The sequence below is a fragment of the Melospiza georgiana genome, chromosome 20 (genome assembly GCF_028018845.1).
Source record: "Melospiza georgiana isolate bMelGeo1 chromosome 20, bMelGeo1.pri, whole genome shotgun sequence".
In the NCBI taxonomy this organism is placed as follows: domain Eukaryota; kingdom Metazoa; phylum Chordata; class Aves; order Passeriformes; family Passerellidae; genus Melospiza; species Melospiza georgiana.
The window spans coordinates 6,762,715-6,787,996 of record NC_080449.1 but is presented as its reverse complement, the minus strand read 5'-3'; the positions used below and the strand labels follow the sequence as shown (position 1 = coordinate 6,787,996).

Below are 25,282 nucleotides of genomic sequence, written 5' to 3'. Positions count from 1 at the left end.
TCCCGCTGCCATTCACCGGCGCCTCGCTCGTTGTCTCCCAAAACAGGCCGGGGAGGATGGGGGAAAATTTGATTTTTTAATAAAAATTTTAAACATAACAAAAAGTTAAAAGCTTTAAACGCCTGTATTCTCACAAATGGAGCGCGCACACCCCCCTAAGAAAGGCGGCCGCGCGTCCCCCGCCGCCGCTGCCGGGGGCACGGCAGCTCCGGCCCGGTGCCCCTCACGCCCGCACAATGCCGCCCCCTCCCCGCCGCGCACCGCCCCTCGGCCCGCCCCCGCCCGGCGCTGATTGGCTGCGCCGCGCCGTCAGGTAGGGCGGGCGCGGCGCTGATTGGTCGGAGCGGCGCGGGGCGGGGCGGGCGCGGCGCTGTCAGCCGGGGCGCGGCGCGGCGGGAGCCGCCGGAGGGGCGCAGGGCGCGGGCGCGGCATGGCTGGCTGAGGCGGCGGGAGGAGCCGCCGCCGCCCGGCGCCGCTCCCGGCCGCGCTCGGTGCGTGTGCGAGCGCCCGCGTCAATGAGCGAGTGCATGGCGGAGCCCCGCGCCGCACCATGAGGCGCCGGCCGAGCACCGCGCTCGCCCTGCTGTGCCTCGCCGCCCTCCTGGCCGCCGCCACCGCCGCTCTGCCCGCCAGCGCCGCTCCGCCCGCCGAGCCCGGCAGCGGCAGCGGCGGCCCCGCCGAGAGCAGCCTGGGCACGGTGCCGCCCGCACGGCCCCGCGGCACCGCCGCGCCCGCACGGGGCAGCCCGGCGCCGCCGCCGCCGCCCGAGGAGGAGGAGGAGGAGGAGGCGGTGGCGGAGGAGGAGGAAGAGGAGCAGCAGCAGCAGCAGGAGGAGGAGGAGGCTGCGGAGAGCGGCCCCGCAGGTGAGCGGCTCCGGAGCCAGACGGTGTCAGCGGGGCCACCGGCGGGGAGCGGGACCGGGCTGCGCCCCATCCTCCGCCGGGCGGACAAAGGCGCGGCCAGGGAGGGGGCGGCGGCTGCCGGGGCCCCTCCGGCTGCGAGACCCCCGTGCGGGGCGGGCGGGGCGAGCTCCGCGCTGCGGGACCCCCCGAGCATCGCCCGGCCCGGCCCGGCCTCCGTGCGGGGCCCCGTGCGGAGCTGTGCCGCCCCGGGATGCTGGAGGGGCTGCTGTGCCCGGCCCGTGCCTTACCGGGGCTCTTACCGGGGCTGTGACCGGTGCTGTTCCCGGTGCTTTTAGGGAGCAGCGGGGCAGGTGCTGCTCCAGGCTACCCGGAGCATCCTTCAGGCAATGGTCCCTGGCATGCACTGTGCTCCCGGTGGAGGGGATGCAGACCGGTCCTTCCCATCACCTTGCATCCAGTCAGTGTCCAGCAGGGAGGATGCTGGACTGGGCAGCCCCCGATGGGACTTTGTAGGTTGAGTTGCTCCACAACCATCAAGCGTCCCTGGTGTCCTACCTCGATGTGAGAGCAGGGTTAGTGATGACTTGGGGCCACCAGAGCCTGTGTTCTCTCTTGTGTGTATTTGCAGCTCAGTGGTGCTGGGGTGCTCACATGGCATCTGATGGATGTGCATGGACAGAAACAAGCCCCAGATTTATCTCTGCTGGAAATGATGTGTCTCAGTGCAGCCCATATGAGGCCTCATCCTGCCCCCGTGGTGGTTGGGGCTTATACAGAGCTGAGGGAGATGCTATGGCAACAGGAATAAGTGGAATTTTCAATGTGGGGTGTAAGAAGGAGAGAGGTGAGGGGTGGATGGGAGGCTGTGCTCTCAGGTGAAGCTCCTTTTGGTGTAGCACTCACTGACAGCGCTGGTCACTCTCTGGGAGGTGAAACACTGATGCTCTTCAAAGCTGAGACTTCACTTTACCTATAGATTAAATAGGCAAAACTGTGCTGGAGTCCAAGGATGGAGCTTTGTCCATTTATTTTACTGGAGAACTTGGCTTCACTCTTCAGCTCCAAAGCTTTATCTTCAGGCACATGCAAATACTATAGCACTGATTCTTTCCTGGTTTATATTTATGTTTTCTCTTTGCCTGGAAGATGTTTAGCTGAAGTACGTTGAGCTTCCTCTGATGTGAAAGGGATGCAGTCTGTTCTGGTAGTGTTAGCAGTCTGAACAAGGGGATTAATCAACTTTTTTCATTTGGTTAGAAATAAAATCGAGTGAAGATCTGGAGTTGCTTGTTTTCCAGACTTTAATTTGCTTTTTTTCTGTTGAGTTTTCTCTCTTTGCTTTTTCTGGAAGAAACAGAATGGCTTAAGATTGGGAATTGCTGATAAAGGTAGGATGTTCTCAGAGCAAAGGCAATTTCTCCTCTTGTGCCTGATCAGACAGATTGGGCTGAGCAGCTCAGTGCAGCACAGTGAGATGCTCTGGGCGCCAACCAGGGGATCCCAAACACATCCCAGCACATTTCCCTCTCTGACCCCTGTGTTGTGTTTGTTTCCTTTGATATCCATTAGTATCCACTGGCTCTGGGTCTCCCACCCTGAGCTCCAGTGGCTTCATCAAGATTCTCCTGCTCCTGCAGGCAGAGTGAAGTGACAAGTGCATGAGGTGGCTTTGGGATGCTCCCAGATTCCATGGAGGATGCTTACATAACATCCTCTGTGTTCTGCCATTTGAGCTGTCAGGGATGGAATTCTGGGGAATTTTGTGTCTGATCCCTGTGCTCCCACAGCCTGCCCTCACCCCTGTGCCTCAGCTCTCGCTTGGGAAAATGGAGCACGGAGGATGAGCACTCCCCACCACCACCCCTGGCTGTGCTGTCTGTGTTCTGGAGGCCAGCATCACTCTTTGAAGTTTTAACATGCTAATTATTAATGGCTACAGCCACTTAATCACAAAATTGCTCTCTGGTGCCTTCACACTGTGATGGTGATGGCCAGGGCAGGAGCACATGGGCACATTGTCTTCTCCTGGAGCCCAGGCTGTTAGTCCTGAGGGTGACAGGATGAGATTAGCCCTGGCTGAGGGGGGATTCTGGTGTGGATTTTGGGGCGCCTGAGGGTGGGTGAGGCAGCATCAGGAGGAGATGCTGGGCTTGGCAGCATCCCCTGTGTGATGGGGGAGCCTGGGCTGGCGTTAGGGGTGGATGGCACAGCCGTGCTCTGTGTGGGAGCTGCTCCCTGTGGGTTGTGTGGGGTTTTCTGTGCTGCCCCATCTGCTGTGACCTGTGCAGGGGTTTGCTCTCAAAGGCTGTTAAGCACCAAAGCCACAGCAAAGCCAGTGGACATAATGGGCTTAGCTGAAACCCTCCGTTTGCTTTAACTCAAGCATGTTTTCAACATCACTTTTCCAACTCAGTAGGTAATTAATGCATTATGTGCTCTGTTGCATTAAACAAATGGGCCTTTCTCATGCACATTATTAGAAAGGCTTCCCTTAATGTTCACAGCATTATCACTGATAAGAGCTTGGTGTGAGAGGCCTCAGGGCCAGTGGTGTTCAGAGCTACCAAGATTTCATTTCTGACTTTGGTGCATTTCTCATTTTGATTTAAGAAGCACTTCAGTTTTCCTCGAGCTGCCTGCTTGCTCTCTTCTTGTCCTCCTCCTTTTCCCAGTTTCATGATGTTTATTTTTCTTTCCAAGCCTGTGATCATGTTAAAATCCTGGATTTTGTTTCTAAGGGAAGTAAATTGCTAATCCTCATGTTTGTGGAGACAAGCTTAACATATCCCCCGCCTTATCACCGAAGCCTTCAGCACCCACCACAGAGACTCTGCCTCTTCCTTTTATCCCCAGCAGTCTCATTTTAAGCAGGAGCTGGCGCTTTCCTGGGGGATCTGCCTTGGGAATGGCTGCTGCTGGGCTGGATGCTTGTGTTGGAGCAGAGATGCTGTGGCCAGCATGGTCCTGGTTGGACTTTCCCTGCCTAGGGAACAAAAATCCTCCATTCCTCGTGGTTCTCATGGTTCTTAGGGCAGCATTGAGTAATGTGGGACTCTTTGAAGGACATTTTGTTCTGACTCTCTTCCAGCCCTATGCACAGCAGGTGGGTGGGCTGAAAAACCCAAATGTCCTTTCACAGCCTTGCTGTGCTGGGTCAGGCACCATACCCACCCTGAAGTGGTCCTGCAGGGCCACACTGGAGTGACACAAGGACCACTTCACGGTGGGTATGGTGTCCTTACTTCCCTCCTCCCTGCTCTTTTGTCATGCCTCACCTGCCTTCCTGTGTCACCAGCTCCCAGGGGTGCCTTTGGCTCTGACTCCTCACCTCTGCAGCACGCAGGAGGGGACAATGAGCAATTTCTGCTGCGGCCACAGGGCCGGAAATGCAGGTGGCTTGGAGCATTAACCACAGGAAGGTGTCACATGAAATGTGTGAAAGCTGACTCAGTGGCTGATGGGTCCCCAGCCACCAGCGTGGGGCTGCTGCTGATGGAGGAGGTGCAGCCAGAGCCCCTCAATGGGGGTGGCTGCAGCTTTGTGGGGGATTAGCTGATGGGTTTAGCTCGTGGAGAGGAGCCTGGCAAATCCCTGGGGGCGTTGGGATGACCTGGGTGATTGGCTGGGCACAGGGGAGGTGACAGGTTGAGGAGGGGCTGGGGAGTGCTGGCTTTGTCCAGCTGGAGAGGTGGAGGGTTTTGCTTTTGTGCATGTGGAGAAAGGTCTGTGCATCCCGTTCTGGCAGGAGGGGTGGTGAGGGCAGGTTTGGGGGGTCCCCACAGCACTTAGAGTGTTGTAGAGGAAAGAGTGGTCCAAGCCTTGGAGGCATCAGCAGCCAGACCCTGCCACGAGGGTTTGTGAGCTCTCAAACCCTGCTAGGACATAAACAGCCAAGCTATTGAAGGTGGTTCCAGGATCTTGTGCCATCATCCCTTTTGCAGGTCTGGGTGACTCCTCCTCTTCTCCCATTCAGCCATTAGAGCCTTTGGAAGAAATCTTCCCACCTGCCTGACTGCCCCTGCTCTGCCTCTGACCCTGTGGGGGACCAGCAGAGCAGCCAGGGAGGCTGAGCTGGAGCTTTGCTCCTGCTCATTACTTGGGAAGGCAGCTTAAGCCTTCCTTGTTTGAGGGCTCAGGATTGTGTTCCATGTGGTTACAGAGATAACTTGTGTTCAAGGTGCTAGCAGGATTTAAATTTATTTAAAGAAATGGAAATGAAGGCATGGATGTGAAAGCTAAGGATAAGGAGGATGGTCTTGTTCCTCGGGATCAGCACGGGAGCAGCCAGGACAGAGAGTGCTTTTTTTCAATCAAATAATAAGTTTGTATCTTTGTGCTTTAAATAAAGACATGTTGCCCAGAACAGAAAATGTCACTCCATTGCCTTCCTGCCTGCCTCCACGCTCCCATCTGAATCATTCTTGAATCAGATGCATCCAACTGTCCTGACTCAAGATTGAGATTCTGGGACTTAGCAATGCTCATGAAAATCAGGATATTTCTGTGAGGATCTGTAGAGCATTGAGGGTCTTGCTTGTTAGCTTCTGTCTGCTGGATTTTGCTTTTTGTTTCTATTTTAATTGGTAGCTGAGATTCAGACCTATCATCACTGAGGTGCCACTTGGAAATGGCCCCACCTGTGTGAGGTGATGTTATTTACCTGGCTGCTGTTGGCCATACCCAAACCCCAGCCTGTGGGGACACAGACTGAAACAAGTGCTTTGTCTGAGGCTGTGTCATGTCAGATGTCCCAGTGCCTTTGCTCCAGGCCCTGTGAGAGTGGCTGGGACAGTGCTGGAGTGTCACCAAAAAACCTCTTGTGACACACACTGGGGTTTGCACAGAGTGCAAAGGTTGTGCCTGTCCAGACAGCTGGGATGGGCTTCCTGGACAGTGCCTGGCTCTGCCCTTGGAGCACCTTCCTGGTGGTGCTGCCTGTTCCCCCTGGGGCACCCTGACCCTGCCTGGCTGTGCCACAGGGGACGGGACCGCTGTGGTCAAGGAGTGATGGTGTCATGGGCTACACTGAGGTGTGACCCCATCCCCGAGGGGGCTGTGGTCCTTGTGCCACTCCAGTGTGGCCCTGCAGGTGGCTGGGGTCCTGGGATCTGCCTTCCTGGGTGGCAGTGACGGTGGGCATTGAGCCTGTGGCACTGATGGTGGGCATCGAGCCTGTGGCACTGATGGTGGGCATTGAGCCTGTGGCACTGATGGTGGGCATTGAGCCTGTGGCAGTGATGGTGGGCATTGAGCCTGTGGCACTGATGGTGGCATTGAGCCTGTGGCACTGATGGTGGGCATTGAGCCTGTGGCAGTGATGGTGGGCATGGAGCCTGTGGCAGTGACGGTGAGCATCGAGCCTGTGGCACTGATGGTGGCATTGAGCCTGTGGCACTGACGGTGAGCATCGAGCCTGTGGCACTGATGGTGGGCATTGAGCCTGTGGCAGTGATGGTGGCATTGAGCCTGTGGCAGTGACGGTGGGCATTGAGCCTGTGGCAGTGACGGTGGCATTGAGCCTGTGGCAGTGACGGTGGCATCGAGCCTGTGGCACTGATGGTGACATTGAGCCTGTGGCACTGATGGTGACATTGAGCCTGTGGCACTGATGGTGACATTGAGCCTGTGGCAGTGATGGTGGGCAGCGTGAGGACAGGGTCACCCGGGACATGCCATGCCCCAGGGCTGTGGGCACAGGAGCACAGGACAGGCTGTTCCTGAGGAGCTGAGATCCTGGATGGGAAGTTGTGCTGAAGTCTGAGGAAAGACTCCAGAGGGTTCTGACAAGAGCTCTGTGAGCACCCAGGGCTGAGGCTCTGTGAGCTGGTGACATTTGTGGAGCTAACAGCAGCTGACTGCCAGGGAGCTGCTGCCAATCTGAGGTGCTCACTGGTGCTTCCAAGAAGCAGCAGAGCTCTTTGTGGTGGTGTGATGCATCTGCCAGCTTTGGGAATCAAGCTGTGCCAAGGCCGGGTGCTGCAGGATCCTTTCACAGCCGCCTGCCTGGAGGGGAAGGCTCCTTCTGCTCTACCTCTGACAAGCACCTAAAAATCAAACAAAGAAATGATGTTGAGGAGCTGGATTTTTGTACAGCACCTTGACTGCACCTGAGACTTCACTGAGCTCTTGGATGAGGATGGAGCAAGGGCTCAGATTTGCTTTAAAAGTCCTGGAAAGCTCCAGGCTGTGTTGCCCTGGCAGGTGCTGCGTGTCTGAGCTCAACAGGGCTGCCTTGTGCAGTGAGGCATTGCTGGGTGGGAGTGGGCCCAGAGGGGCAGAGTCTGGCACTTTGTAATTGGTTGGGGATATTAATATATTTTATGAGCTAAGGGCTAGATTGCAACCCAGCCATCTGCCCTGCCTTGGGGAGCCGTGTGTCTCCAGCACCCCAGGAGAACAGAACCACTTGCAATTCAGTCTCATTAAACTGGCTAAAACCCAGATTTCTGGTTCACAGGAAATTATTTGCTTTTTTAAAAATTTATTTTGACTTTTGGGTTGTATCAGACTGAAATGGAATGGTTGTTCTTGCTTTGCTTCTGCTCAAGCTTCCAGTGAGCTCAGCGAGTGTCCTGTGCCTTGGGGCTGCCCTGTAAGATTGTTGTGCCTGGGGCTAAATCCATCCCCAGTGAGGGGCTGGGGGCTGCTGGGTCCCTGCCAGGGGGAAATGCTCCCAAAATCACAGCAGGCCTTGTCTGGAAGGGTCTTTTATTGGATTAAAGCTTGTCAGTCTGGAAGCATTTCCAACAAGACATTCTAGACTTGGAATAATTGACCCTCACTTGTCTGGCAGAACATTTTCCCCCCTATTCAGTAGGAAATTTCCTGATGGTTCTGGTGCTGTCTCCTGCAGCTGCCGCTCCTGTAGGAGCAGGGCAGGCTGTCCCCTGTCCCCTGTGCCACTCACTGCCCACAGCTCCCATCCCTGCATGGAGGGATGCAGGGAGAGCAGTGCAGCCCCTGCATCCCAGCTGCCTGCTGTCCTGGCTGGCTGCTCTTGTTTTCTCTGCCCATTTCATAGAGGCAGGGAGGGGGCTGCTCGATCCTCCTGCTTTCCTGGGATTTCTCCTGGCTGCCTGTGAAGAATGGACCCTCCCAGCACTGCAGGGACTGATGGAACTGCCCAAAGCAGCTCCTTTGTTGGAGGCTCAATTCCTCCTCTGCCTGCTGCTCATCTGGATCTTCCCGTCCAAAATTCCTCTCCCCTGTGTCACCCAAGGTGCAGCAGAGCTGGGATGCCATGCTGCTGCCCCCCAGCAGCTCTGCCCCAGCCCTTCAGGGCTTTCCACCCCAATTCTGGAAGAGATTTTGGAGGTCTCTGCTCCTCATTCACACACACAGGTCCTATTTCAGTGAATGAGGAGCTTCCCCGGAGGTGCATGAACTAATGCAAAGCCTTTGCTTGGTCTTGTGCTGCTTAAAGGAGGATTTTTCTTTTTTTTTTTTATATTCCTGAACACCTGCTGTATGAATTAAATTTGCCTTGTAAATGTAACCAATTCAGAGTCTGAGCATGAGCGATGGGCGTTTGCTTTTTGCCTGGAAAAAGAAAAAACCAAAAAAACCTTGAAGGTTTTTTTTTTCTTCTGGCAACTTGGCTTTAAAGCAGAGAAGCCAAGGCATTTCTTTTTTAACCATTTTTAATTCAGTTGCCCCCTGTTCTTATAAACAAGCCCCCAGAAACATGACGAGGCAAGCATCCCTGCTATTTATAGCTCTGCTCCACATGCCTGTTTTAAAAATCTGGGCAGCTAAATGGCTCTGCAGCCTTTCAGCAAAAGGCCTAATGACACAGGCATTTTCTGTGCATGGATGGGTGGGTGTTTAAAGGCTCTTGGTGCTGAGCCTTCACCCTCAGCAGGCAGGATGGTTTTGCAGCAGGGAGTTTTTTCCTGGGCAAAGGGGGCACTGCCCAACCCTGGGGAAGGGGCTCTGGTGGCTGCACCCCATGGCTCAACCACTGGGGATGCTCCCAGCAGGGTCAGTCCCCACACCTTGGAGTTACCTCTAGACAAGATATATTGGTATTCCCCAGGTTGTTAGGTTATTTTTTTAATAATTTGTTGAGGCTGCATTAACCTCTCATTCTTTTTTTTGGTTTTTTTTCCCTCCTTTGTGGCATCACCTCCCTCCAGTGACGAGGCTGCTGGTAACCTTCACCCGTTTAACTGGTCATGCCACTTCTCAGATGAATCTGCTTTATTCCTGGCAAATTATCCAGCCACAGTTTTCAGGCAGCTTTACTCTATTTTGACTGACTGGCTGACTATATTAACTGATAGTGCTGCTTGGGCTGCTTTGATCCTGTATTATTTATGGAAATGATGGCACATAACTCTGTGTAGCTGATTAATGCTGCGTGTATTTTTAATATGCTGGTTCTCCTGTTTGATCTGTGCTAAATGATTCTTCTCTGATGTGTTCCTGGGTTCATTTTGGCTCTTTATGAAAAGGAGATTGAAATGGACTGTTTGTTTTGTTGCCTTTTTTTTTCCCCTCCCAGTGGTCTCATCGTGGGCTGCTTTTCCAGCTTTCACAGGTCGTTTTCCCCAGCAGGGCTCTGCCTGCCACATGGAGCACTTACACTTTATTGCTATTAATTTGAGCACTTTGTTGGTGACATTACTCTAAATTCATCCCTCTGTGTGCAGTTGTGGGAAATTTTGAGAAGATACAAGGTGGGAAAACAACATTTTAGGTGATGCTCAGTCCTTCTGTGCAGTTGCTGAATGAGGCTGTGACTGTCACTGAACGGGACTCGGGTCCAGCAACACCTGAATGAGAACAAAACCAGTCTGAAACGCCAGGAATGTAATTAATATTTTCTGTGCCTTGTCACAGGATGGCTGGGACTGGTTGATATTAAGAAGATGACTTTAATTGCCAGCTCAACCCACAGCTTCCTCCCCTGCAGTGTGAGATGTGGTGGTGGCTGGGGAGGGATCTGTGGGCACAGCTGCTGCTCCGTCCCAGCAAATACCCCCTGGCATGTGCAGTGCAGGAGGGAGGCTCATGCCCTTCATGCCTCCTCCAAAATCCACCCCCAGCACTGGTTGTGGCTCACAGGGTGCAAACCAGGAGCTTGTTCCATCTGTGAGCTGGAGGATTAGCATTTCCCCTTCCCAGGGGCCGAATGGAAGGGAAGGAAGTTGATGATTTGTTAAATATATATTTTTTTTTCTCATTTCTTTTGTAATAACTGTTCATGTTCATGGCATAGGCAGGAGTTGTCTCCAAAGCCCTGCCCTCACCTGCACGTGGTCACATCTGCCTTCTCCCTGGGCACGCTGTGTTCCAGCAATAGCAGGTTTGTGAGGATGCTTTCATGTAAAGGTGCAAAAGCAATGCTCAAAACCTTCAAATGAAAGCTTTTCTTCCCTTCCTCTGAACACTCCTTTTTGTCAAAATCAGCAAAACATATATCTTTCTGCAAAAGATCCCTTTTCCCTTAATGGGCTTTTCCATTGAAAACAGTTTAAACTTGATGTTCTTTTCCTTTCCTCCAATTTTTTCAAAGCTCCTTAGGCTTTGAAAACTTCAATGATTCCGTTTTCATTTCTTCTATTTAAAAACATGTATAGGTATATGTATGTATATATATATATTTTTTTTTTTTTTTCTGCTAGCTGAAGGTCTTGCCTTTTATCTCAAAGCAAACATAATAGATTGGGTTTTAGGGTGTTATTTCTCTGCCCCAAAATAGATATGCTCATTTGAGTTATTTGGGGGAAAAACCAGGATGAATGCACCATGTTGGGCTCTAAGGGAGCAGGCAGAATTTTGGGATTTTTTTCCCCTACAAAGCCAGCTGCCTCCCCAAACCCATCTCAATGCCAGATGGGTGAATAATGGGGCAGAGGCACCCACAAATTCACCATGCCACAGGTTTGGAGCATTCCTGGCTGGGGAAGGGACGGGAGCTTGCACAATGCCCCAGCTGGCAGTGCCTGGGGGGCAGGAGGAGGGATTGCCATGCACCCCTTCCCACCCCAAACTGCAGCCTGGCCTCTGGGCAGCTGGGCTGGGGGCAACAGGAACCTGAGGAAAGCATAAGGAGGGTGTGCTCCAGTGGTTTGTCCAAGCTGGAAGGTGGTGGAGTTGAAATGGAGCACACTGACCTGCTGGCTGGGTATGTCTCACTTGCTGCCAGCACAGGTGATGCTTTGCTGGAGCCTCCCCAGCTTTGTGCCCTGCCCTGCCATGGCCAGTGGGTTTTTTACCAGCCCCAATATTTGAGGAAGGTTCTAGAGGGGAATTTGCCATGTTTTTTCCCAGCCCCAACACTTGAGGAAGGATCTGAGGGGGAATTTGCCATGTTTTTCCCAGTCCTAACACTTGAGGAAGGATCTGAGGGGGAATTTGCCATGTTTTTCCCAGTCCTAACACTTGAGGAAGGATCTAGGAGGAATTTGCCATGTTTTCTCCCATTCCCAACACTTGAGGAAGGATCTAGGAGGGATTTGCCATGTTTTTTCCCAGCCCCAACACTTGAGGAAGGTTCTAGAGGAGAATTTGGCATGTTTTTTCCCAGTCCCAACACTTGAGGAAGGATCTGAGGAGGAATTTGCCATGTTTTTTCCAAGCCCCAATACTTGAGGAAGGATCTGAGGGGGAATTTGCCATGTTTTTCCCAGCCCCAACACTTGAGGAAGGTTCTGAGGGGGAATTTGCCATGTTTTCTCCCATTCCCAACACTTGAGGAAGGATCTAGGAGGAATTTGCCATGTTTTTTCCCAGTCCCAACACTTGAGGAAGGATCTAGGAGGGGGAATTTGCCATGTTTTTTCCCAGCCCCAACACTTGAGGAAGGATCTAGGGGGGGATTTGCCATGTTTTTTCCCAGCCCCAATACTTGAGGAAGGATCTAGGAGGAATTTGCCATGTTTTCTCCCATTCCCAACACTTGAGGAAGGTTCTAGAGGGGAATTTGCCATGTTTTTTCCCAGCCCCAATACTTGAGGAAGGATCTGAGGAGGAATTTTGCCATGTTTTCTCCCATTCCCAACACTTGAGGAAGGATCTGAGGGGGAATTTGCCATGTTTTCTCCCATTCCCAACACTTGAGGAAGGATCTGAGGAGGAATTTGCCATGTTTTCTCCCATTCCCAACACTTGAGGAAGGATCTGAGGAGGAATTTGCCATGTTTTTTTCCCAGTCCCAACACTTGAGGAAGGATCTGAGGGGGAATTTGCCATGTTTTTTCCCAGTTGCAATACTTGAGGAAGGATCTGAGGAGGAATTTGCCATGTTTTCTCCCATTCCCAACACTTGAGGAAGGATCTAGGAGGGATTTGCCGTGTTTTTTCCCAGTTGCAATACTTGAAGAAGGATCTGAGGGGGAATTTGCCATGTTTTTCCCAGTCCCAGCACTTAAGGAAGAATGTAGGGGGGAATTTGCCATGTTTCCAGCTCCTCACCTCACTTGGACATGAGTGCTCCCAGCACTCCCCTCCCTGTGAACATCCGTGTCACATTGAGATCTGCCCTGTGGGGTTTTCCAGCAGGGTAAATCACACTGTGACATGAATGTTCACAAGGAGGGGAGTTCCCAGACAGGGCTGGGGGTGCCCAGTTTGGGTCTGGGGAGCTGCTGGGCTGTGTGGCATCCCCATGGCTGGCTCAGCATCCCCTGGGCCACAGGGCCAGCTGGCACAGGGAGCAGATGGGGAGGTGGAGCTGGGTGCTGGGCCAGGTTTCAGGCTATGATAAAGCAAAGTGACGTAGAAAACTAAATACCTGTTATTGGAGAAAGGCAAACAGAGCCTTCCCCTGCCTCCAGCCTTGCTGCCTTCAAGGGCAGGCTGCATGCCTGGCATGGAGCTCCCTGCAAAAGATGTTCTCTCCTTAATTTGCTTGCTTTGTCTTGGCTGTGTTGTTGAGAAATCCAAGTTTGACTCCAGATAATGAATGACAAACATTTATCTGGTCTGAACTGTTTCATTCTGAGCATTTTCTTCCTCCTGGAAGTTCCCAGTGAGTTGTTGACAGCGTGCCCTTTGACGTGGATTAGTGCTGACACCTGGCAGTTGGATCTTCCCATCCTTTTCACATCTTGCTTGTTCCTTTTCAAGGGAGGCTTTTGTACATGTCTGATCCATTTAAAATGAAAGATAAACAACAAATGGACCAGTCTCTGAAGGGACAGTCAGTTACAGGGGTGGTACTGACTTCCCTGTGGAAGGCAGTGAGCTCATGGCATGGATGGAGTGACAGGAGAGAGCCTTCCCCCAGCACCTCAGTTTGGTGGCAAGGGATGTCTGGAGCAGTGGCTCTTCCTAATTTTTGGTTTACAGACCCCTTAGAAGCTTTCCAGGAGATGTGTGGATGGTGAGTTCAAGTTCAGGTACTGGAGAATTTCTGCTCTCCTCTCTGCTTCACCACCCGTGGTTTTGTGGTCACTCTGAGATGATCCCCTGTGTCCACTCTCAGGATGTACATGAGCTTTGTACAGGAACTTTGGCATCTCTCCCACCTGTGTATCTGTAATTCCAGGTGATACATTTATATTTTCAGTGGGTGCAGTGTTGGCCCTGCCAAAGCAGAGTCTCAGGGCTGTGTCAGGCACTGGCAGCTCCCTGGTTCTGTAGGATTTTGGGTGCCTCTTTGCAGGTGGGGCTCAGATCCTCCTTTCACCTTGATTCTTTCTGACAGCAGAGCTGGTGGAAGAGGAGGCACTGCTCCTCCTCCTGCAATGCCAAAACAGTCATTATGAAGCCCTCAAAAATGAGGAAATGGTCAAGATAGAAATGTCAACAAACCTCTCCTAGCTGACCCATTGGCTGCAGAGGAAGCTCTGTGGTTTGGAGCATTTCTTTGGCTCAAAGATCAGGCTTTGGGATCAGGCTTGGTTTTGCCAGCCCCAGACTGAGTGTGCTGCTGCTGCTGAGGGTAATTCCCCTTGGTGATGCTGGAGGGCTCAGCTCTGGCTCTGTAAATCACTGCTTTGCTTTCAGCATCTTGGCTCAGGCTTGGGCTCAGCTCAGTGCCTGAGCTGTGGGTGAGATGGGGAATGCTGCACGGGGCTGCCTCCATCCTTCCCATCACACTTTTAAAGGTTTTGCCTATTTACAGAGGATTTGGGTGTTCTGTGGCACAGGGCTGTTGTCTGTTGTACTTTCCTGAATGACCTGGTATTTATTGTGGAGGTTTCAGAGAATTGGCTTAGGCTTTAAGTTACTGTTTGTTTGTGGTTGCTGAACTTGTGCTGTTTAATGGAAACATTTCCCTTTGGTAGGAGAGCTATTGCTGGAAATAAATACAGGTAATAAATACCTCGTGGCTGAGGCAGGAGCTAGGACAGATGGAGCTGCAATGTCCATCCACAGTGACTCAGGAGAGGGGAAAGAGAAGCTGATATTCAGCCCTGAGTGGAGTCATCCATGTGCTGCAGGGCTTGGGGCTCCAAGCAGAGGTAAGGGGAGGCAGGGGCTGGCAGGTGGGCTCTGCCCCTCTCTCTGTGCAGGGGGGATTTTATGCTCTTTAAATTCATGCCACGGCTGCAGTTGCTGGAAGAAGTTCTGCAGTACAGCTGAGCTGCACCATGCTGGCTGCTCCCCTCTGCAGATGATACTGGATCTGCTGCAGTCCCCTGTTTCCAGTGATAAGTGATGACTTTCTCCATCCAGGTGTCTTTTTCCATGACGTGTCCTGACCCATATCAGTTCCCTCTTTGAAAGCTTGGCTTCTCCTCCATGGATTTGCCAGCAAATTTTGTCTGGCTGCATTGTCTACGACCCAGTTTGGCAGGTGCTGGCTGAGAACAAAGGTGTGAAACAAGTTCTGAATGTGGGAATTTAAGTCACTTGCTCTGAGCTGGAGTTAAAGGCACCACTGTGAAAAGTACAGCAGGGCAAGTGCAAGGCTGCATTATAAAATAAGGGAATAAAATGTAAGGAACAGGAAACTTCTCTTCCCATCTCAGATGACATTTTCCTTGCTCTGTCCCAGCAGCTCACGTTGTAACTTACAACTCCTTGTCTGGCAGGAGTTGTGGTAACTCCAATCCAGCCCATAGCACTATGTCATCATAACCTTGAAACAGGACCCAAATGGCAAAACCTGCCCCAAACCAGTTGTGATTACTCATGCTCTGTGCTATCCCTTTCCCCCGCTGGGCTTTCTGCTATGGTAATTCCACTTATTAAGCAAGGAGACAAAACACCTTTATTAAACTTGGAACCAAGCTTGGGAGCAGTGAGAGGAGCAGGACTTGCTGGCTGCAGGCTGTCAAAGGGTTTTCTTCTCCTGTCTCCCTTCCTCTGCATGGCCTTTAAAGGGAGGGAGAGAGGAACAAAGATACTTTGCTGTTTGTGATGAATAAAAGTCTGCATTTCAATATGTTTGTTTAGAGTAGAGAAGAATTAGGGATGTGTATTGGGAATGAATCCTGGGATTTGCTGGGTTTTGCTTCATCTCCAAGCTTGAAAATGCAAAGAGCTGAGACAAGCTGGGGTCATAGCTCAGGCTCTGGAAAGTTTCTTTTTATTAACACTTTCAGTTAGTGTTTATTAACACTGTGGATAAAAGGTGCCTTTGTTAACGGGTCTGTCCCTTTGCTGCTTGGCTGGAGGAGCTGAATCTTGAAAGGAACTGCCCTGGGCACCTGCTGGAGTCACTGATGAAAGTTTTCATTCCAGATTTTCACCACAGGCTTCAACATAAAATAGCCTGAAACCCTCCAAAGCAAGTCTTCCTTCTCTTTCTTATTAAGAAAAAAGGTTAAAAAAAAATGTTGCAAAAATGCCTCTTGCTGTCTGTGTGCCAAGCCATGAACAATGAGCCCCTTCCCTGTGTGGAGAGCATTTCCTCTCACAGCAATGTGACCCCTCCTTGGTCCATCTTCTGCCTCTTGTGGGTGTCCAGAGCCTCCCTTGGAGTGCATCTCTCAGCCTGGGGAATGGTTAGAGCATTTAAAAATAATTCCTGCATGCTGGGAGAGAAACCTGGGCCTGATGCTTGTGCTGTCTGTCCCTAAGGGTGAAAACCATTCCCAGAGCAGGGTGAGGGGCTGTGGCAGCCATCCAGGAGCAGCTCCTGCTTCCAGGAGATGCAGAACACTCCTCTGCTTGGGGAGGATGCACTCCAAGCGTTTTTATACTCAATTATGGGTTGTGCTGTTGCTGTTGGCATCTCCTTGCTTTTGTTTTGTCTTCCCTCCCGGTGTAAGAGTGCTGTAAATGAGGGAGAGAGGAAGGATAACTTGTGGCCACATTCATCCCAAGCTGGGCTGAGCTTTGGTAGCTCTGCCCAAGGTCAGAGAGGCAAAGCTGCAGCTCCCTCCATGCACCAGTGAGGAGCTGGATACACCTGGTGTAAAGAAGTGGAGTTATGGCATCACAACAAAAACAGCACTGTGTTTTGCAGTGAGATCAGCCATGTGTGTGCTTGGCACCTTCCTGGGAACCTCCCAAGAGACCCCAGCCCTGCAGCTTGTACATGGTGTACCTGCATGGGGGAGGGAGGCTGTCACTGTCCTCACCCTTCAGCAGCAGATGTGTCACCACCTACTCTGGGATTTCTGTGCTCAGCAGGAAATGGCTTTCCAGCAGCCTGGACTTGGCCATTCCCTTTTGTTCTCCCAGGCAATGTGAGCCACGGCTGGGGATGACAAACCCTGCTCAGCAGCACCCACAGAGCTCCTGGGTTGGGTTTTCTGTGGGTGCTCAGCCCCAGGCTGGCTCTGGAAGGAGGAGCTTGGAGGTCACATCCATTCCTGCCAGAGCTGAAGCTGGCACTGGGAGCATCAGGAGTTGATTGCAGTGACTTGGGAGAGGAGGATCTGTTGTATCTGGAGGGGAGAAGGCTCTGGGAAGCTGCATGCCCTGCAGCAATGGGTTTTGGTTTGAAGTAGCTGAATGGTGTCAGGCAAATGTGCAGGCAGGAGGCAGCTCCTGCCTCTGGGCAGATCCATCCCTTGCAGGCTGGACAAAAAGTTTTGATCCTGTTCTCCCTGGTCTTGCCCAGAGGAGTCTCTGGGGGCCCTGCTGGGAAGGGTGGGATGTGATCAAGGGGTGTTACCCGAGTTTATTCCCCAGCTCATCTCTGTTTTCTTGCTGGTTATTCACACAGCACAACTTTACAAACACTTGGAAGGATGGTTCCTGCTCACGGTTTGGAAGGATGGTTGGGAGGGCACTTGGAAGGACGGTTCCTGCTCAGCCCAAACACAAACACTTGGAAGGACGGTTCCTGCTCAGGGTTTTCTCTGAAGAACCTTAAATCTCCCATAAATTAACGTGTTCATGCATTAGTTGCAGCTCCTGCCTCTGGGCAGATCCATCCCCTGCAGGCTGGACAGAATCTCTGCTCTGCTGCATCCCTGGAGTGTGGGGTGGCTGTGCTGCTGCTCCTGCCCCTGCCTGGATCTGCCAGCAGCAGCAAAAGAAAGTTTTGCTTCTCAGCAAACCCAGCTGTTACTCAAACAAAAGGTTTGAGCCTGTTCTCCTTGGTCTTGCCCAGAGGAGTCTCTGGGGTAGGATATGATCGAGGAGTGTTACCCGAGCTCATCTCTGTTTTCTTGCTGGCTATTCACACAGCACAACCTTACAGCCCAAACACAAACACTTGGAAGGATGGTTCCTGCTGAGGGTTTTCTCTGAAGAGCCTTAAATCTCCCATAAATTAACGTGTTCATTCATTAGTTGCAGCTCCTGTCTCTGGGCAGATCCATCCCCTGTTCTCCCTGGTCTTGCCCAGAGGAGTCTCTGGGGTAGGATATGATCGAGGGGTGTTACCCGAGCTCATCTCTGTTTTCTTGCTGGTTATTCACACAGCACAACCTTACAGCCCAAACACAAACACTTGGAAGGACGGTTCCTGCTCAGGGTTTGGAAGGATGCTTCCTGCTGAGGATTTTCTCTGAAGAGCCTTAAATCTCCCATAAATTAACGTGTTCATTCATTAGTTGCAGCTCCCCGAAGCACCGAGCAAAGTTTGGGAGTTTAATTACTTTTTGCAGGAATCAGAGCACGCAGAGCCTTCAGCAGATGATTATAGTTCATATTATTCATGCAGCTCCTCCTAATCCCCTGCTCTGCTGGGCCATGGTCGATAGAGACTAAAATTGGAATCTGCTCATAAATTCCCAGCCCCATCCTGTGTGAGGTGTCTCGATCATCCAGTGAAAGCATTTTGCTGACAAAACAATTCAGTTTCCTGCGAGGTGCCACGCAAGTGTATCTGTCAGGAGGGGATGAGCTGCCAGGGTTCTGTGTGCTTTGCCAAAGTCAGTTTTCACCCTGTTTATCTCTAAACCCGGTGCTGGGCTGGCTGTGTCACACACTGGGTGGTAAAAAGTACAGAGATTTTCAAACAGAAACATGGAATATTTATATGGTTGCAGACGTTTGTGGAAATATTAGCGGGGAAAATTTAATCAACTAAAGTAGAACGCCAACAAAACTATTTTTAAATTAATTAAAAGGCTTGGATTCATTTTTATTTTTTTTAAAACTGTGGAGGTTTTAATCCTCAAGTATGTATTTGGTCTGTTTGAAGTTACTGTAGTTTCTTGTATCATAAACATTTTAGGGCCACATTCCTCTTTGTGCACAGTCTGCTTCGTAAGAGACCCCGGAGGGTTTGTCTGCCTGTGGAAACTTATTGTTCTATAGGAATGAATAATTCCTCAGCTGCAGCTGTGTAATCCCCCCTGCACAGCTTTCCTGCCCTGTTACCTGGATCTTAATGACTCCAGGACCCCTCCTGTTCTCCTGACATCTCCTTGTCCCATCCATGGGAGCTCCTCAGGTGTTAGAGCTGTGAGCTGGGGATCTCCCAGTGCAGGAGGAACACTGAGTTAATCAAAATCCATATTTTTCTTTCTTTTTTTTTCCCCCTGATGTTTACAGGGTTTTATCCTTTAGTCTCCCAAGACAGCTTTACACCTGTGAGTCTGACTTTTGATGCAGCTTTACTGGGGAACGAGCAGGTTCAAAGCTCTCTGCACCGGTTGCTGACTTGTTTAGCATCAAAAAGGAGGAAAAAGCAACAAAATTGCTCTGTGTGGAGCAGCTTTCAGGAACTGCTCAGAAACCACATGCAGGTGCAGGGGAGGACTAGAAATAAGCAGTCCCAGAGACTGAGCAGCCTCTGCCTTTGGGGAGGGTCTCAGGGTTCTGGTTTGTTCATGGCTGGGGAGGCTGTGGGCTCTGGTGGGGAGTGATCTCCATCCCTTTGGACTGACACAGGGGTTTGGCTGAAGCCCCAAACCTGTCTGCTCCAGGCTGATAAAAATGCTTGTGCAGCTGCTGCTGACCCCAAAGTTGGGACCTTGGCTTTGTGCTGCTTTCCAAGTGATAAGTGAGATTTAATCTGATAGAATATTCCTCAACAGATGTGTTTAATCTTCTAATGACGTTACAAGTGATGTATATGAATTGAGAAATTGTTGTTTTTTCCCCCTTGTTGACCTGTAAAAGCCTTTTATGGAACAACACAAGTGACTCCAACACTCTTAACAGCATTAATGTGAACAAAGTTCTCTTCACCATCAGCACCTGACTCTGCAGAGCCTGGAGCTTGATGGAGGCTGTGAGTGCCCAGGATGTGGCACTCAGTAGCAAAGTGGTGCAGAATAACAGAAGACACTCCTATGTGTATATAAATTTTTTTGGGGATAGGCAGAGATACTCTTCCTGCCACTAAGGCTTTGCATTGTAGCCTGAAGTGAGAGTAAATTACAGGTGTGAGCACTTGAGTGCACCTTCATGATGCAAGAGTTGACTCTCATTTTGTGCTGAGTGCTGTCTGGATGGGAGTGAGTTCTGGGATTTGGCAGAACTCCTCTCTTAGGGAAGCTCCAATGCACCAGCTCCTCTCTGGGCTGTTCCTGCAGGAGCTCTCAGCCCATGGCAGATGTTCTCCAGCTCCCTGGGGGAGAGCTCTGCCAGGCTGTGCCCTCTCAGATCTGCTGCAGCTGTGGGGAAAGGTTGGAGGCCAAAGCACTGAGATAACAACTCCTGCACTCAGAGCATCAGTAGAGGCGCATCCAAGTGAGGAGTGATGGAGCTGAACCCAAATTCCAGTCCAGGGCAGACTGGACCACACTGTGGTGCATCAGAGACATGGAAGGGATGGGCTGGAGCTCAGGGAATTGTTTGACAAGGGCTGGGTAGGATGGGACCTCCCCTTTTGACAGCTGGCTCTTGCCTACTGTCACCATCCCACTGTCCTGACCCTCATCCCCTTGTGGGGAGGTTTGGCACATCAGTGCACTGTGCTGAGGGGATGAAACGCCTTCTCAGGGGGAAGGGAAAGAGCCTGTTGGGAGACAAAGGGAAAGACAGAGCAGTGGTGCAGCACAGCTGTGCCTTTGGCTGTAATGAGGAGAAATTCCCAGTGCAAAGAGCAGTGCCCAACTCTTTAAGGGGGATTTGTGTGTTTGGGGGAAGAACTGGAACATTGCAAACCAGGAGAAAATAGAACTGCCAGGCTGGCTCAGAGCAAACCCAAGAAAGGCCAGAAGATGATGCCAAGAGGACAGGGCATGATCCTGACTGTTCTGGACAGAGTTTCAGAGCCTTTCCCATCAGGATGCTTCCTCCAGATCCCTGTGTTTAACAGCCACCAGTGGACCTGTCCTCTGTGAGCTTTTCCAGCCCTGCTTTGAAGCCACAGGTATTTCTGGCAGCCAGAACATCCCCTGACAATGAGCTCCACAATTTAATTGCAAGGGGAAAGGAAATGACTTTGGATAGATTTTTAAACCTGCTGCCTGATCCCTTTATTCCTGTCTTGTCAGGAGTGGTGCCTGCAGAGGGATTGAGAAGGGGAAATGGGAGAGAAGGTAGGGCTTGAATTTGGAAATGAAGTCTGGGGAAGAGGGAAAACTGCTAAATTAATATAAAAACAAAGCCTTTCCAGGGATGGGATGCTGTTGTGTGCAGTGGTTTAAATCCTTTAGGATATCTGGGGAATATTTGGGGGGTGAGGTTCTTACTGGGCTGTGTTGGCTTCAGAGCTGCAGGTGCCAAACTGGGGCTGCACCTCTGGCTCCCAAAAACCCAACAGTACCTCCAGGTTAGAAATTATTTTGGTTTTTTTTTTCCCCTTTCATCTATTCTGGAGAACAGAAAATGTCTGTCTCCTTGGGGATGCCTTTGCAGCAGGACAATAAATAGCATCTGTGGGCCTCCACAGCTTACAGCTGCATGTTCTTATAATCAAAAATGTGCACCTTGGGTTTTCCAGGCTGGCTCCCAGGGAGCAGCTGAGCTCATTCAGGACCTGCTCTGGTTCAGGATGTCCCCAGTTAATGTGGTTTCACAGAGACCTTCGTGCCTTTCACAGTGTTGGCTTCTTTACCCTTTGTAAATATTTCACCTGTTTTCTAAATTATTCATTCATTAAGTGGCTTGGAAAGGAGGAGGAATGGTGCTTATAAAATGTGTGAAAACTTAAAACACTGCAAAGCTGAAAGGATGTGAAGGAAGTAATTTGAGGAAGGATTTTTCCATCAGAATAAGCCCTGGTTAATTACTAGGAGGGGGTGGGAGATGAAGGGGTGTGGGGTGTTGATGGATCTGGCACAGGCTGGGGTGTTTGCTGGGGTTTGCAGAGTTGGGGTTTGCACTGGGATGGGATTTGGAGGCTGAGATCTTTATTAGGGGTGGATAGGGGAGTTTGAGGTGGCCACACTGAGGGGTCACAGGGCACCCTCAGACCTGGGGGTTCTTGGTTGTCTCAGTGCTATTTACATGGTGTAGACCCAATATAACATAAAACATCTATTCTCCAGCTTATTGCTAACTTATGGCTTTTGCATACTAAAAATGAATTGATTTTAGGTTGGGGCTAACTGAAATTGAATATTAAATCTGTCTTCACACAGCAGCATGCCCCTTGCTTCCCAAATAAGGAATCTTTCCTTCCATTCCACCTTCCTCCAAGTGAAGGTGAAATATTGTTCCTGAATGGAGGGAGAGGTGTTTGGCTTTTTATGCTGCCTCTATTCTTGGGCCTCAAAACATCCTTGTGCTGTTAATTAATTAGAGCCTGTCAATCCCTTCGTGAGCAAAGGTGGTGGGTTTTATCTGTGATAGCCAAGTGCTCGGAGCTGTAGTGTGGTGCTCTGTGGGGAAGGAAGGGAACCTTGGTGGTTTAGCAATGGGGAACAGGCAGAGACGAGCAGGGCTGGGAGGCCCTGGGGGGCAGGGGAACACCCTGAGATGGGGAAACTGAGGCAGAGCAAGGATGAGTCAGGACAGCAAATGAGAAGAGTCAGAGCTTGGAGCAGTGCCTCACCCCTGAGAGGTCCTTGCCCTTGGCTCCCTTGCTGGTGGTGTTGTCCCAGCCTCAACACAACCCTCCCACCATGACTGTGCAGTCTGGAGTGGGACATCCTGGGGCTCATCCACCCTCTTCTTTCCTTTGCCTTCACAAAAGCTCTCAGTGAGGTATTTTTGAAGGTTATCTTCAAAAGCAAAACACCAGCCTGAGAAAACTGAACAAAGGCTCCTAAAACCCAGGCTGTGGCCAGAAGCCAGGACAGTGTTCCCTGATTTTCTTCTGTAGTGCTCATCCTCTTTACTGTGTTCCCAGAGCCCAGGGCAGATGTTTGTTATCAGTTCCTGTTCTGGCTCAGGGCATTGTCACCTTCTGCCACCCGGCTGCTGTGGGGACAGCAAAGTGTCCTTAAAATCAGCCCTCAGGTTTCCATGGCCTGCTACATCCTTGTGCAGCCCTTGTCCTGGATGGAGCTCAGATTCCAGTGCTGCTGCCTGAATCTCCTCCCCTGCCCCACCACAGAGCTCTGGGGTGTTTTGGGGCTGCTGCATCCACGTGTGAGCAGGGCTGGATGCATTTGGGGTGGGCAGGAACCATGTGGGATGCTGTTCCCCCACCTGGGACCACCATCCCTTCCCAGAGGTCTCTGGGGTCATGGGGGAGGTGGGGTCTTCAAGGAATTGACCCTTTTGGGGACAACTTCTGGATCTGCTGATTTGTGCCGTAGCACACACCTGGGGTGATTTCACAGCTGCTGTCCCCATCGCTAGCAGAACCAGGCTCCACCAAGCAAAAGGTGTTTTGCCAGTGTTATTTTGGATTATTGCAGCATTTCTCACTCTCCTGGGGCACTGCCATTGCACTGGTGGCTGTGCTGCTGTTGAATTTGGTAGCTCAGGCAGAGCCTAACCTGAATTGGGACAATTTTGATGGGCAGGAGCATTGGATGGAAAGCAATGGGTGCTACAAAGTCAAGTTCAAGTTCAAGGTGCTGCTGTCCTGCTGGGGCATAAGTGATGGGGCAGAGCTCCATGGTGCTGATAGGGACCATCCTCAAGCACTGCCCTGTCCATCCAGCCCTCCATCTGGAGTGTCAGGATGGTGGCTCTGGCTTTGATGGAGCACAGGGGTGGTCTCCACATGGAGCTGCTCATCCCCCTGTGCGGGACCTGCCCTGTCAGTGCCTCCCATGCCATTAGAATGGACACAATGCTCATTTTCTTCCCTTGATCAAGTCTGCCAGGTCCAATGGTGCCACATGTTGAGTTCTGAAAGGGAAGTTTGTTTTGATGCATGTTTGACAAACTCCTGAGCGCTGTTGCTCAAGTTTTTGTGGTTTCTGCTCTGGTGGGAGAGAGGAACCCAAGTGCCCAAATCGATATGGTTCTGCTTGGATAATTGAGCTGGGAATTTAGCTCATTATGTGAAGTGGCTGCTGAAGTGGATAATTGGATCTTGAGGTGTTTGTCCTACCTGATAGTTTGGATTGAAGAAAATTTAGGTGCAATTTCACAGGTGTATAGGGACAACATGGCTTCTGTGGAGATCCTATGGTGCAGTAATAAAGCTAAATAACTCACAGTTCTTTGTGTGCTGGAAGAACATGGATGACAAGAAAAAGAGCTTTAAGTCAAGTTTTCTTGGGATGAGGACCTGGCCTCTCCTCTCTCCCTGAAGTGCCCTGCATACTGGCTCTTCTCAGGCAATAACAAACACCAGCAGTTGTGTAAAGCCCCTGATGCTTTATGCACTATTTCTGCAAATAATCCTTGTTTATAATTCAGTCTTGGCAGAAGAAGACTTTAAATTATTAAGGCACTAAATATTTTGCAGTGAAAGAACAGAGATAAAGCTCTTGGCAGAAACAAATTGCCAGGGAGAATTTGTTCTCTTCAGTGCATTTGGGGCTTTAAAGTATTACAAGAAATAACGTGTGGGGGGACTGGGAATTCACCACTTGATCAAAAGATTTGCTTCTCTCCTAAAAAAGCAGCTGTTCAGTGCATGCTTTCCAGCACCCCTAGAAATAATAGTGTCCCCAAAGACAATGTTTGGGTCCCCAGAGCCATCCCCTCTCACCACAGGACTGAGGGTGGTCTGCTTTAGGTGCTGGAGGTCCCTGTCCTTTCTCCCGCTCTACCACAGCTTTTGAAGTGCAGTTTTCATGCTCTTGGTGCTCCCCTGAGGGCAGATTTTTGGGGATTCTTCCCTTCTTCAGGAGTGGGAGATGCTGCTGCCAGTTTGTCCTGTCAGAGTTTGTTCTGTGGTACCAGGGCTGTTCCAGTGGCGTGGAGTGGAGGATCTCAGAATTTGCATTGCAACCTGTTGCTGATTTTATCCTGGTATTACACACTTACTGCTTGTCAGCTCCTGGAGTCAGAGGGTGGCTAAGTGTGTGTATGTACATAAAGACATTGTTTACAGCTATATATAGATAAATTTTAGATAGCTACACCCATAATCTTGTAGCTCTTCCTTGGAAAGATTTCAAGCATGAGCTGTGGTGTTTCAAACCCCAGGGCGCTCCCAATGTGGTTTTTGTCCATCATCTCAACATTTTAAAGCAAAAATCATCCTTAAAGTGGTGATGGGGGTATGCAGAGGGAGTGGTGATGCCCTGTGGTGGTGTTCGCTGGGGTCCGAGGATGAGGGAAGAGATGAGGATCTGACTCCATGTTTCAGAAGGCTGATTTATTATTTTATGATATATATTACATTAAAACTATACTAAAAGAATAGAAGAAAGGATTTCGTCAGAAGGCTAGCTAAGAATAGAAAAGGAATGATAACAAAGGCTTGTGACTGACCGAGACAGTCCGGACAGCTGGATTGTGATTGGCCATTAATTAGAAACAACCACATGAGACCAATCCCAGATGCACCTGTTGCATTCCACAGCAGCAGATAACCATTGTTCACATTTTGTTCCTGAGGCCTGTCAGCTTCTCAGGAGAAAAAATCCGAAGGAAAGGCATTTTCAGAAAATATCATGGCTACAATGCCCTGGCACAGGGTGCCCAGAGCAGCTGTGGTTGCCGCATCCCTGGAGGTGTCCAAGGCCAGGTTGGACATGGCTTGGATCAGCCTGGAAGCTGTCCCAGCCCACAGAAGGAGTTTGGAATCAAATGGGCTTTAAGGCCCCTTCCAGCCCAAGCCATTCTGCAGTTCTGTGGTTCCATGCCTCTGTTTCTCT

The 25,282-nt window shown here is 50.9% G+C and overlaps 1 protein-coding gene across 1 annotated transcript in view; it reads left to right on the top strand.

Annotated features, from left to right (window-relative positions):
* The first annotated feature begins 550 nt into the window (after positions 1-550).
* Positions 551-25,282, top strand: part of MEGF9 (multiple EGF like domains 9) — a 52,392-nt gene continuing 27,660 nt past the window's right edge. The window contains exon 1 of the mRNA XM_058038507.1: positions 551-863. Coding sequence (XP_057894490.1) covers positions 551-863 — 313 coding nt within the window. The remainder of the gene's footprint in view (positions 864-25,282) is intronic.